The sequence below is a fragment of the Podarcis filfolensis genome, assembly GCF_964270895.1.
Source record: "Podarcis filfolensis genome assembly, chromosome: 17".
Classification (NCBI taxonomy): domain Eukaryota; kingdom Metazoa; phylum Chordata; class Lepidosauria; order Squamata; family Lacertidae; genus Podarcis; species Podarcis filfolensis.
In genome coordinates this window covers 10,334,272-10,346,923 of record NC_139621.1, presented here as the reverse complement: position 1 = coordinate 10,346,923, position 12,652 = coordinate 10,334,272, and the positions used below count along the sequence as shown (strand labels likewise).

Sequence of the window (12,652 nt, the reverse complement as noted above, 5' to 3'; positions counted from 1 at the left end):
CACATTGCTCAGATGAGGCAACAGGAAAACAACATCCTCAGCTGGCAGTGCTAAACAACAGGGGTTTCATACAGAGCCCAGCTTCTGCCGGAAGCTCAAAGCATGAATATGCAGCTTCCACAGACCACGTCACCAAGTGGGAGACAGTTACTATTGTAGTGCAGGAACCACCCGCAATCATATTCTAGGAAGCAGAACCATTAAGGAATGGGGACTCCTCAAACTTGCCTTCACGTGTTTGTTGGGACTTGCTCAGCGCAGGCACGGAGGGCCAGACAAGAAGCAGCAGCTCATTTTTTCAGAATTCTCGATGACGCCCCACCCACATAGTAAAAGCAACACAAATCTAACTCAGCATGGATGTGGCCACTGCTATTTAGACTGCAAGCCTATGAACGCTTGGCTAGGGGGAAGTCATACTGAAAACAGTGGGGGCTCATACAATGCAGAGGACTGAGGCACCACCCAGTTACCGCTGACTGGTAGTATAAAGTAATAGTGCAGGATTAAACAGTTGTTGTTGTTTAGTCGTTTAGTCGTGTCCGACTCTTCGTGGGCAAAAAACATAAGTGGTATAAAACAGGATGCAATAAGTTCTTTCTGGACAGCGGACACACACCTATGCTGATGAGTGCAGAGAAGTTGTCTCCCTATTCCCAGGTGTCAAAAAAGGTTGTTTATGTATGTATGCCACTACTGCGGCCTGCGTTTTGTTAGCCCAAAAATGGAAAACGAGCGAGGTCCCAGCTAAAGAAAAATGGCAATGTAAACTGATGGAATATACCGTATTTTTCGCCCTATAGGACGCACTTTTCCCCCTCCAAAAATGAAGGGGAAATGTGTGTGCGTCCTATGGGGCGAATGCAGGCTCTCGCTCTCCAGGCTTCAGGAAGCTCTCCGCAAGCCGTGGGAGCCTGGCGCGAAGTCGCGCAGCTCTCCCACGGCTTGCGGAGAGCTGTCTGCATCCTGAAGCCTGGGGCACACTCAGTGCGCCCCAGGCTTCGGGCAGATATCCGCAAGCCTGGGGAGACCAGCGCGACTTCCCGCTGGGCTCCCTAGGCTTGCGGATAGCAGCCTGTTCTGCGGGCTGGGGTCGGGGGAAGCTCGGGCCTGGGGGGGGATTTTTTTTTCTTTATATCCCCCCCCAAAAACTAGGTGTGCCCTATGGGCCAGTGCACCCTATGGGGCGAAAAATACGGTACGCAGCTTGCGGACCTAACATACAGAATAAGAGAACAAGAACAAGCATTTAAAGAAGACTAGAAAATGTTTATTGAATATATGGGGGGGGGGGGAGAATTGTGTACACTTCAAAACATTGGCAGCATTAAGATAAATTCAACAGTGTAAACAAGTTTAGATGGATGTACCGTATTTTTCTGTGTAGAAGACTATATTTGTTCCTAAATTTTTGAAGTTTAAAATTAGGGGTCGTCCTATATACGGATAGTGCATTTTCTTTATTTAGAGTCCTCCCAAAAGGGGGCGTCTTATACACGGAAAAATATGGTAATAATGGAATATTGAATGGTATAGTTTAAGTAAAATATGCAGGGATTTAAGATATGCAAAATGAACCCTGGAAAGAGAAGAAGGGCAATCATTGATATTTTAAGGTTGCTTAAATTAATATTCTAAATTTAATTTTTAAAATATATTAATAAAAGAGAAGTTGCCTCCCCAAGATCGTGGCAGACTTCCACACATGGCTTGTGGTCAGTATAGTGATGCAGTGAATGAACTCAATTTGAACTGAAATAAGAAAGCATTCACCCTGCCCTTTGAAATCTATTTGTTCTGGCCAGGAGGCAGCAGAGTACACCCCTCCCTCCTTTTTCTCCCGATCAGAGACTCAGATTCAGGTGGGACAACACAAAGACATACCCGTTCCCACCTACACCCTCTCCCTAGGGGAAAGTGAAGATGGGGAGAAGGCTGGGAGAAGCAACTTGGTTCTCCATTAGCACCCAAGTCTGACAGTTAGCCAGGAGGCAAAATAAGCCCGGATGGGGCATGGGGGAACCTGGTGAGACATAACCAGGATTAAATTAGACAAAGCCGGGGGGGGGGGGGACAGGCAGCTCCACTGGCAGCACTTACCTCTCCTTCCAGTTCAGGGGACAGTCATGCTAAGAGATAAAGAATAAACCAAAGACTCAGGCAAACTGCTTCAAGGACTAGTTGGGGGGATACTAAAAGGCTGCGGAGCCTTACTGTGGCTTAGAACATTACAAATCCTGCTCACTTCAATGGGGCAGGCACAGGACACACCCCTGGCAGAAGGACCCACATCTGGCAAGTCGCTGGAAACCCATTTTGGAAAACAATGGAGCAAACACACCAGCTGCCCTGTAGGCACAAACAATAGGAAGCCTGGAACCGGCAAGGACTGATGGATTGCAGGGAGCGTGTTAATGTCTGACTTGGCAGAGGGCCAGGCAGAGAGGCAGCTAAGAGGTGCTGGGAGGAAGCCAAACACAACCATTTATCCAGTCATCCTCTTTTCATCTGGGATGGGCAAGGGTGGAGCTCGTCCAATCAGTTCTGCTAAAGGCAAAAGTCCACTGAGAGGGAGACCCAGGAACAATCGAGCTCTGCTGTTTTGTTTTCTTTGCCCGGCGATTGACTGCAAATTAGAACCCCATAGCCTAAGACTGGAAAATGTTTGTTGAATATATTGGGGGGGGGGGGGAATTGTGCACACTTGAAAATGTTTGCAGCATGAAGATAAACTCAACAGTGTAAATAAGTTTGGATGGATGTCAAAATGGAGTACTGAACGGTTTGGTTTATGTACAATATGCAGGGTTTTATGGTATGCAAAATGGAAAGCGAAGAAGGGGAGTCATTGATATTTTAAGGATGTTTCAATAAACCACTGAGCCTAGGGCTTGCCGATTGGAAGGTCGGCGGTTCGAATCCCTGCGACAGGGTGAGCTCCCGTTGTTCGGTCCCAGCTCCTGCCAACCTAGCAGTTCGAAAGCTCGTCAAAGTGCAAGTAGATAAATAGGTACTGCTCCGACAGGAAGGTAAACGGCGTTTCTGTGCGCTGATCTGGTTTTGCAAGAAGTGGCTTAGTTATGCTGGCCACATGACCCGGAAAAACTGTCTGCGGACAAACATCAGCTCCCTTGGCCAGTAAAGTGAGATGAGTGCCGCAACCCCAGAGTCGTTCGTGACACACACACACACACGAATCCCATACCCAGACAGCAAAAAGCCAAAAGATGCACAAGGACCCCTATGGCCATGGCTTTGCTTTCTCAAACATCCAAGCAGGGCAGGGAGCAAGAAGGAAGATGAGGAAATAGGAGCCTCAGGGGCTGTTGACACAATTCAGGAAGTTATCCTTCCAGAGAACTCCTGGCTGCGTCAACCTGGCCTCTTCAGGGACATCGCCAACAGTGCATGTTTACTCAGAAGTCAGTCCTACTCTGTTCAGGCACTTACTCTCTAGTAAGTGCGTTTGGGAGTGCAGCCAACACACACCTCTCTCTCTCTCCAGCGGGAACAAGCAAACCCTGCTACTGCTGGGTTGTGTGTTGGAAGATGGTGTGTGTTGGAAGACAAAGAACCCAGTTTGTTGACTCTCCCACACAGCCTGCTGAACATGCAAAACAAAGCAGAGGCGAAATGAGTTCACAAGCACTTAGCTCGGGGTTACTCGTTCTGTAAGTTCTTGCCCGGAACAGCAGCTCTCATGTCCTAACATCCTCATGCGCACCTGCCAGAGCCTTTCACTCGGCTTCTGTGGGTCACCACGCCCTATACCTGGAACATTTCTGCCTGGCGCCTAAAGGTGTATAATGAAGGCGCCAGGGAAACTTCCCTGGGGAGAGCATTCCAGAGGCAGGGAGCCACTGCAGAGAAGGCCCTGTTCTCATGTTGCCACCCTCTGGACCTCTTGTGGAGGAGGCACAGAAAGGAGGGCCTCAGAAGATGATCTCAGGGTCCTGGTAGGTTCCTATGGAAAGAGGTGGTCCTTGAGGTATTGCAGTCCTGAGCCATTTAAGGCTTCATAGGCCAAAACCAGCACTTTGAATGTGAGGAGTTTGGGGAAACTTCTTCCGGCCCAAGGGATGCCTTCCCTCCTGAGGCAAAACTCTGGATGGAACTCTCACCAGTGAAGCAAGAGCTGCATTCTAGCCATACGAAAGTCAGAGGTTTCTCTGCACATCACACTGGCCTCTACCCTGCCCTTCTCCATACAGGAAACGAGAAGCACAATCACAGTTACAAGAACACACTCCAGCCAGGCAAAAGCACCCAAGCAAGGCTGGTGATGACTGTGGCCTGAAAAGCCCTAACGCAGGACTGGACACAAAGCCTGAGGGTCTTGACCCCTGGGCTAGAGAAAGGAATTTCCCTTACACAGCCATACACTGACACCGGGATGAAGTCATAAAGCTATTTTTCTCTTCTTTTTGTGCAAAAGCAGAAGGAATCCTAAATACCCTCTGGCAAAGAAAGCCAATCACTGTGGACGCCAATTCCTGCTTATCAGACGGCACTTGCTGATCAGAGGAACTTGAGAACACCAACCTTGGGCTAAAGCCGGTGAGCTGGAATCAACGCAAACTTGCCAGCTTTTAAAATCCCAAAGCACAGAGAGGATTCAGGGCCCCAGCTTTATAGATTTTGGTTTATTCCTTCGGGTCCGTCTCTTGGCTCTTGTAATGTACGAAGGGGCCTGGAAATTCTGAGCCTGCAAAAGGGCCCACTGGCAAGGGGAGAATTGGGACCAGAGGATGCACATTCTGCAATGAGCCCATCTCTTGCACTCCTTTGAGTGTCAAAGCTGTTAGGCAACAATGCACCTTAGAGCCAGCAGGACAGCTAGGACAGGCTTCCTCAAACTTGTCCCTCCAGATGTTTGGGGACTACAGTTCCCATCATCCCTGACCACTGGTCCTGTCAGCTAAGAATCATGGGAGTTGTAGGCCAAAAACAGCTGGAGGGACGAGTTTGAAGAAGCCTGAGCTAGGAAGTTGCCACCACATCTCAAGAGCTCCTGGGATAGGAAGGCCCCAGGAGATCCCTGTCAACAAGCATCATCTCCACCTCCGTGCAGAAAGTTCACATGGGGGAGGAGGGAGGCCACTTTTGTAGGAGGTGGCATCCGTCTGTCTCAAGAGACAATGGAGTGTGCCTCTGGAGGTGAAACCAAACCGCTGTGTTAAAAGCACTGAAGTGACCTCCAAGGGCTGCAAGCCTGGGCAGTGTGTTTGGAGGTCTTGGGCTGCCCAGACAAGACTGCCGCCCCCGGTCCAAAGGAAAGCAGAGCAATACATTTGGCACCAGTCTGGCTGCAGGAGTTGCCAGGAGGAGGCGTACAAGGTGCCACCCAACTGTCTTAGGGACTCCACTCCAGATTTTTTGTAGTAGTAGTAATTATTATTATTATTATTATTATTATTATTTATTATTTATACTCCGCCCAACTGGCTGGGTTTCCCCAGCCACTCTGGACGGCTTCCAACAAAACACTAAAATACAATAACCTATTAAACACTAAAAGCTTCCCTAAACAGGGCTGCCTTCAGATGTCTTCTAAAAGTTTGGTAGTTATTTTTCTCTTTGACATCTGCTGGGAGGGCATTCCACAGGGCAGGTGCCACTACCGAGAAGGCCCTCTGCCTGGTTCCCTGTAACTTGGCTTCTCGCAGCGAGGGAACCGCCAGAAGGCCCTCGGCGCTGGACCTCAGTGTGCGGGCAGAACGATGGAGGTGGAGACGTTCCTTCAGGTATACTGGACCAAGGAATTGACTCCTTTTCTTTTCCCGAAGACATCCCACAAAGCAGCAGAAGTTTAGAGTCAGAGTTTTCCTTCTCCTAGATGGGCTACCCTTCCCAAGCAGAAGAACTCCATTTGCCACTCATTGAAGTGTAGGCAACATTTTCTGCATTCCCTCCTGGGCAACTCCCTGCAGAGGCTGTACAGGCACCCCCAACCTTCAGCCCTCCAGATGTTTTGGACTACAATTCCCATCACCCCTGACCACTGGTCCTGTTAGCTAGGGATCATGGGAGTTGTAGGCTAAAACATCTGGAGGGCCGCAGGTTGGGGATGCCTGCACTAGTAGGTGGACCCCAAACTGGCAGTGAATGAGGCATGGTCCAAAAGTTGGCAAGACTCCAAAGGAAGAGATATAATGCTCAGGAACTGATTGCTCACAAGGTGCTTTTGACCTTAATCTGAGGGCTGCATTAAATTAGTTGGAGAGCTGCCAGGGTCCCTGTCCTGAATTTGGATTAGATGACCCTTAGGGTCCCTTCCAGCTCTACAATTCTATAATCAGGAGCGTAAACGTCTATCATATAATGTAGTGTCAGGCATGGAAATAAGGATTCTGGAAATCTCAGCTTTCTTTAAAGAAAGAATAAACACCCTTTTGTCCTTATAATGGCAGAGGCCATTTCAAAGTGTGCAGTCCATGCTTGGTAAACTCTTGAACACCAAAAGGCTTTATTGCCACTGCCCCTCACTGGGACTTGTGGAAGAGGAACAAATTGTGGAAAACGAGCAAATGCATGCCAGTGCAATTTGCACAAATGTTTCGGATCAACCCTAGGAATAAACAACTGTCAGATAATGAACCAGCGCCGCAACAATTTCACCACAGTATGCAGAAGGAGGCATGGAATCCCTGAAAAAGATTCCCCAAGGCAGCCTTCTAGATCTCATTCACACAGAAGGAAACCTCGATAAGTGTGGGGAAAGTTTGTGCACATAGCCCCTGGGTACTATTAGGGCAAGGAAGTTCTCCTCATTCAGCACAGGTACCCAGTTCCTGCCTTTCTGTCTTGTAATAAAGTTGTATAAATAAATATAAATATAAATAACCCCACACACACCCTGCCCTGTGATCCTTGGGTGAAAGGTGTTATAGAAATTTAATTAATAAATAATAATATACCCCTGATCATCAACAAATAACTACAGTAGTACCTCGGGCTAAGTACTTAATTCATTCCGAAGGTCTGTTCTTAACCTGAAACTGTTCTTAACCTGAAGCACCACTTTAGCTAATGGGGCCTCCTGCTGCCGCCGCACCGCCGGTGCACGATTTCTGTTCTCATCCTGAAGCAAAGTTCTTAACCCGAGGTACTATTTCTGAGTTAGCGGAGTCTGGAACCTGAAGCATATGTAACCTGAAGCGTATGTAACCCGAGGTACCACTGTATTATTATTATTATTATTATATCACCTTTTATCTGAAGATCACAGGGCAGTTCACAACATGAAAATACAAAGCGAGAACACAAAATACCTAATAAAAAAGAACCAAAACAAAGACCAACCGGTAACCCCCTCCCCCATCACGCAAACACATTTAAAAAGCCGTGGAATGTTAATGAGCCCAAGGCATGATTAAAGAGAAACCTTTTTTTTGCTTGGCAAGTCCTCCAAGACTGACAGCAGGATGGCCCTGGGAGGAGCGAAAGGCTGAGCCACAGTGTCCTCAGGGTAAAGTTTAATTGCCAGCCCCTTAAGTTGTCAATCTGAACCAGCCTCCCCTTGCAAGTGCATGTTAATTTTCCTACCAATGAAAACAAGACACTGGGTATTTATTTACTTACTTACTGCATTTATATCACTCCTACTCCCTGGCTAGGGGGTCCAGCCTTTCTCTCTGCGGCTTCATGCCAGGCAATCCCCCTGCCCGCACACCCACCCCCATTTCTGCCCAGGCAATGGCTCTTCCATACCTTCCCTCCTTCCTCTGCTTCTGTTTTGCTGGGGTTTTAAAAATTACTGAGTTACTGCATACATACCACCCTCTCATGGCCTGTTTGGACAGTCTGATTTCATCACGCTCTGCCCCTTTTGTGCCCCCAACAAAAGCCAATTCGTGCCCATCTGATGATAAACAGATGACCTTGAGCCTAGGCTGGGCACGTGTTGCTGGAAGGGGTCCAGGTTGCCAAGCAATGCGGCCTGCTTGAAATATTGGCTCCTGTGCAGGGCCCCACTGAACACCCCCTGCCCTCATTGGATGGCACCAACCCAACTGGGCAGGACCACCAGCAGGCTGGGATTGGTCAGCTGGACCCCTCCCCGGGTCACTTAATGGGGGGGTGAAGGCAGCAGCTGTCCTGGCTCTCATCTGGACAGTCAGCTGGCCCCACTCTCTGCCATCAGACCCCCCAGCCCAGCAGGAGTCTTACTGACTCTTTGGCACAGTCTTTCCTGGCACACCTTCTTTGCCTTCAGCTACGCCCCCCTGCCCACCTGATAGCTCCAGAAGGACAGGCGCCACCTTTGTGCTCCATGCAGCAGCCAAGCCAGGTGGTGGAAGGGGCCGGCTGGCCTTAGCCTCACCCAGAGCGGGTCTCAATCTCTTAGCAATGCTCCATTGGCATGACCCAGGCCTGGGGAAGGTTTTGACCCCAGGGCCAAAGTTTCTTGTGGGGAGGCTCTGCTCTGTTGCCAAAAACGAGGGCACCAGGTACACGGCAGTCTCCATCCCAGAGCCTGAATGTCTGCAGCACAACTCCTACTCCCAGCCTTTCTCTCTGCGGCTTCACGCCAGGCAATGCCCCTGCCCACATACCCGCTCACCCATTTCTGCCCAAGCCACAGCTCTTCCATGCCTTCCCTCAAACCCCTGCTAATGCCTGGCTGGGGTTTTAAAAATTCCCAAAAGGAGAGGGACCAGGGCTCAAAGCCTCTCTCCCTTTCGGCGCAAGCTATAAGGGCCTCAGGGTTACAGTGTCGGGCTAGGACCCTGGGAGAGACCCGGGTTCAAATCCCCACTACTGGGCCAGGAAGTTCCCTGAGGTGACCTTGGCCCAGCCACTGACTGCCTCGTCTCTCGGCCTAACCTACCTCACAGGGCTGTAGTGGGGATTCAATCTGGAGGGGGTGGCTAGCTCAGTCCGTAGAGCACGAGACTATGGATCTGAGTCATGGGTTCGAGCGATGCGGCGAAAGGGGGTTGGACTAGATGACCCTGGTAGTCCCTTCAACTTCTAAGAACGTTTGTGGGCGGGGGGGGGGTATGTACACCGAGAAAAAGCTGGGTTACAAGTGCAATAAACACGCGAATAAATATTTGACGTGGTGTTTCTGGCTGAAGGAAAAGCGGGTGGTGGGGAATACGCGCGCGCACTCTGTGCATGCTCAGAGGCTCCATTGCCGCCTCTTCATTTCTTCGCACGTTAACGAGCGGGACCCCAGCGCTGGGCTCCAGCCTTTCTTTTCCTTCCCCCGCCCTCTCGCATTGCTGTTATCCGCTCAAGACTCACCCGCCGCCGCCGCCGGCTCCGATCTGTAGGGCGGCCCTTTGAAGCCCATGCCTCTCTCTCTCTCTCTCTCTCTCTCTGCCTCCGGCTCGTAGCGGCGCCCTGGCCAATGACATCATCGCGCCGCGCCGCCGAGCTGGCAGCCGGCCGCCATGTTGCGAGGGGCAGAGAGGCAGCGCCGTTGCGGGAAAGACGCCGTGGGTGGCTAGGAAGCGGGTTGTGGGAAAGGGTCAGAAAAGGGTCTAGAAAGGGTGTGTGTGGAGCCACACCCCTAGGAAGGAAGGTTGCAGTGCTTAGGGCTTGTTCTCTTTATAATAATAATAATAATTTTTATTTGGCCGCCCTCCCCAGCCAAGACCCGGCTCAGGGCGGCTAACAAGCAATAATAAAAACAAGTTGAATGAATACAACTTAAAAAAAAGATTAAAATACAACATTAAAATTTTGAAACAGTAAAATATTAAAATGTTAAAATGCAGCCTCATCACAGGAGGAGAAAGGAAAAAGAAAAGGGGGGAGGGAATCAAATTGGCATTATTATCAATTATTATTATTAATAATAATTCATTTATACCCCACCCATCTACTTTTTCCTCTGGCCTAAAGTTGAGAATAAGATAATTGTAAAGTTGGAAGGGACCCTGAGGCTCATCTAGTCCAACCCCCTGTGTAATAAACAAAAATCTGCCCTTATTCCTTTATGGGAGACACAAGAACCCTTATAGAGTCCTTTGTAGGTTTCCATCGGTAGGAGAAAAGAACAGAGGCCAACCAGAGAATATTGAGAAGCAAAGCAGCTCCTAAGCCTGATCTTTATTAATCTGTTGCAACAGGGTGCTCCTATCACATGCAGGACAAGAGGAGAACCCAGAGTCAAGGTGTGCCCACCCTTATATAGACATTTTAAATTCCCTTCCCTGGAGCTCAAGATTACCCCTCCATACATCATACCTACATCACAGAAAAGGCGGTCTACAACAGAAATTTGAATGTTGTTGTTTTTCCTGTCTGTCAGGTTATCTGAGAATGCCTTATCTGATTGCCTTTCCTGGTAGTCTGGTCATTCCTTTGAGATGGTGATTTCCCAATTCCTGAGACAATAGGAAGGTTCCCTCACCCCCCCCCCTCTCTCCTTGCAGAGAAAACATTTGGTCAATTTGGGAGTCAAAATGGTTTCAGGACTCTTTTCCTGTGCTGCTTCAGACATGTTGTTTATATATTTATGTACATGCTTGGTTGGTACATTTATGAACATTTATTATATATATAAGACCTTCAATTTTTTATTTCACCTGCAATGCAGGAAGATGCAGTCGAACAAACCTGGAACCTTGGCATTATCAGCCCTATGCTCTAACCAGCTGAGCTCTCTAGAAAGGAGTCAGCTAGATGGGTAAAGAAAAGGCGCGAGAGCTGGACCATAAAGAATGCTGATCGCCGAAGAATTGATGCTTTTGAAATATGGTGCTGGAGCAGACTCTTGAGAGTCCCATGGACTGCAAGAAGATCAAACCTCTCCATTCTTAAGGAAATCAGCCCTGAGTGCTCACTGGAAGGACAGATCCTGAAGCTGAGGCTCCAATACTTTGGCCACCTCATGAGAAGAGAAGACTCCCTGGAAAAGACCCTGATGTTGGGAAAGATGGAGGGCACAAGGAGAAGGGGACGACAGAGGACGAGATGGTTGGACAGTGTTCTCGAAGCTACCAGCATGAGTTTGACCAAACTGCAGGAGGCAGTGGAAGACAGAAGTGCCTGGAGTGCTCTGGTCCATGGGGTCACGAAGAGTCGTACCCGACTAAACGACTAAACAACAACAATATGTGCATTACAACACTGTGACACCAGATGGCGCAGCGCAATTTCTTATACAAAGTTTACAACGTGATTCCCTTTTTTATTTATGCTTTTAAGATTTATATATGTCACTAATTTTACAATCATTTTAACATTTCAAAGCTTGACTTCCTCCTCTTTCTGCGGTTCCTTAAATTTATTGTTAACATCTTCTGCATATCCAGATTAACTTAAATTTGCTCATTTGTTCATCTACAGTCGTACCTTGGTTCTTGAACGGAATCCGTTCCAGAAGCCTGTTCGACTTCCGAAAACGTTTGAAAAAAAGAAAAAAGGTGTGACTTCCGATTGGCTGCAGGAGCTTCTTGCACTCAATCGGAATCCATAGAAGCCACATCAGATGTTCGGGTTTCAAAGAACGTTCACAAACCAGAACACTCACTTCCGGGTTTGCTGTGTTCAAGAACCAAGGTATGACTGTACTTTAAATATACACTCGTATGAAACTGCAGGTTATTACAATAATCCTGCCAATGTTCTTATCTGTTTGCAATTTATTCATAAATATTCAATAAACCATTTCCTTTCCTTTATAAAGTTTTTTGTCTTGACCTTTTCCTCCCGGCAAGTTTCACCATTTCTGCATATTCCATAAGTTTTTGTATCCAATCTTCCTTTGCTGGGACTTCTGCTTCTTTCCATTTTACAACACATTGTCCGGAAACACTTCTTTGATGTGTCTAGATCCAGCATTGTGAAGTTTCTGAGGTGGGTGTCAAATGGTTCTCAGGGGAGGATCACTGTTATATGATATCAATTAAACGATCGTTCTGTAGCTGGGACAGGGAAGTGACCCCTTCTGCTGCTGTGCAATTCACCAAAAGGAAGGTACTTCTGGAACATCTCCATATTGGACATATGGGATTTTTGGGGGGCGGGGGGGGTGAAACAAGCATTATGTTGAAGGGGGCAAAACTGTTGTCTGCAATGCAGTTGGTCATTTAGTTAAATATTTTTATTTTCTTGATGGGGGGGTTGCCCCCCCCACCTACAGTCATGACTGGATATCACATTTTTTTGAGTTAGTCCCTTCTGTCTACACCAGCCTTTCTCAACCTATGGGTCCCCAGATGTTGTTGAACTACAACTCCCATCACCCCTAGCTAGCAAGGCCAGAGATCAGGGATGATGGGAGTTGTAGTCCAACAACATCTGGGGACCCACAGGTTGAGAACCACTGGTCTACACCATGGGTAGGCAAACTAAGGTCCGGGGGCCGGATCCAGCCCAATCGCCTTCTTAGTCCAGCCCATAGGTGGTCTGGGAATCAGTGTATTTTTACATGAGTAGAATGTGTCCTTTTATTTAAAATGCATCTCTGGGTTATTTGTGGGGCCTGCCTGGTGTTTTTACATGAGTAGAATGTGTGCTTTTATTTAAAATGCATCTCTGGGTTAATTGTGGGGCATAGGAATTCGTTCATATTATTTTTCAAAATATAGTCCGGCCCCCCACAAGGTCTGAAGGACAGTGGACCGGCCCCCTGCTGAAAAACTTTGCTGACCCCTGGGTCCACACCACACCATGTGAGACATACAGGAGCATGACA

General features: G+C 48.3%; 1 protein-coding gene across 7 annotated transcripts in view; it reads right to left on the bottom strand.

The window, feature by feature from the left end:
- Positions 1–9,380, bottom strand: part of PNPLA6 (patatin like domain 6, lysophospholipase) — a 77,160-nt gene extending 67,780 nt beyond the window's left edge. For 6 of the 7 annotated variants that reach the window (XR_014542966.1, XR_014542967.1, XM_083592826.1 and 3 more), the window contains exon 1: positions 9,250–9,380. Coding sequence is in view for 4 of the 7 variants with exons in the window: in XM_083592826.1 (XP_083448952.1) it covers positions 9,250–9,365 (116 nt within the window). In the remaining 3 variants the exon portion in view is untranslated. Of the gene's footprint in view, positions 1–2,100; positions 2,123–9,249 lie in introns of those variants that run through there. The other variant, XM_083592831.1, reaches the window with a different exon arrangement.
- Positions 9,381–12,652: the final 3,272 nt, after the last annotated feature.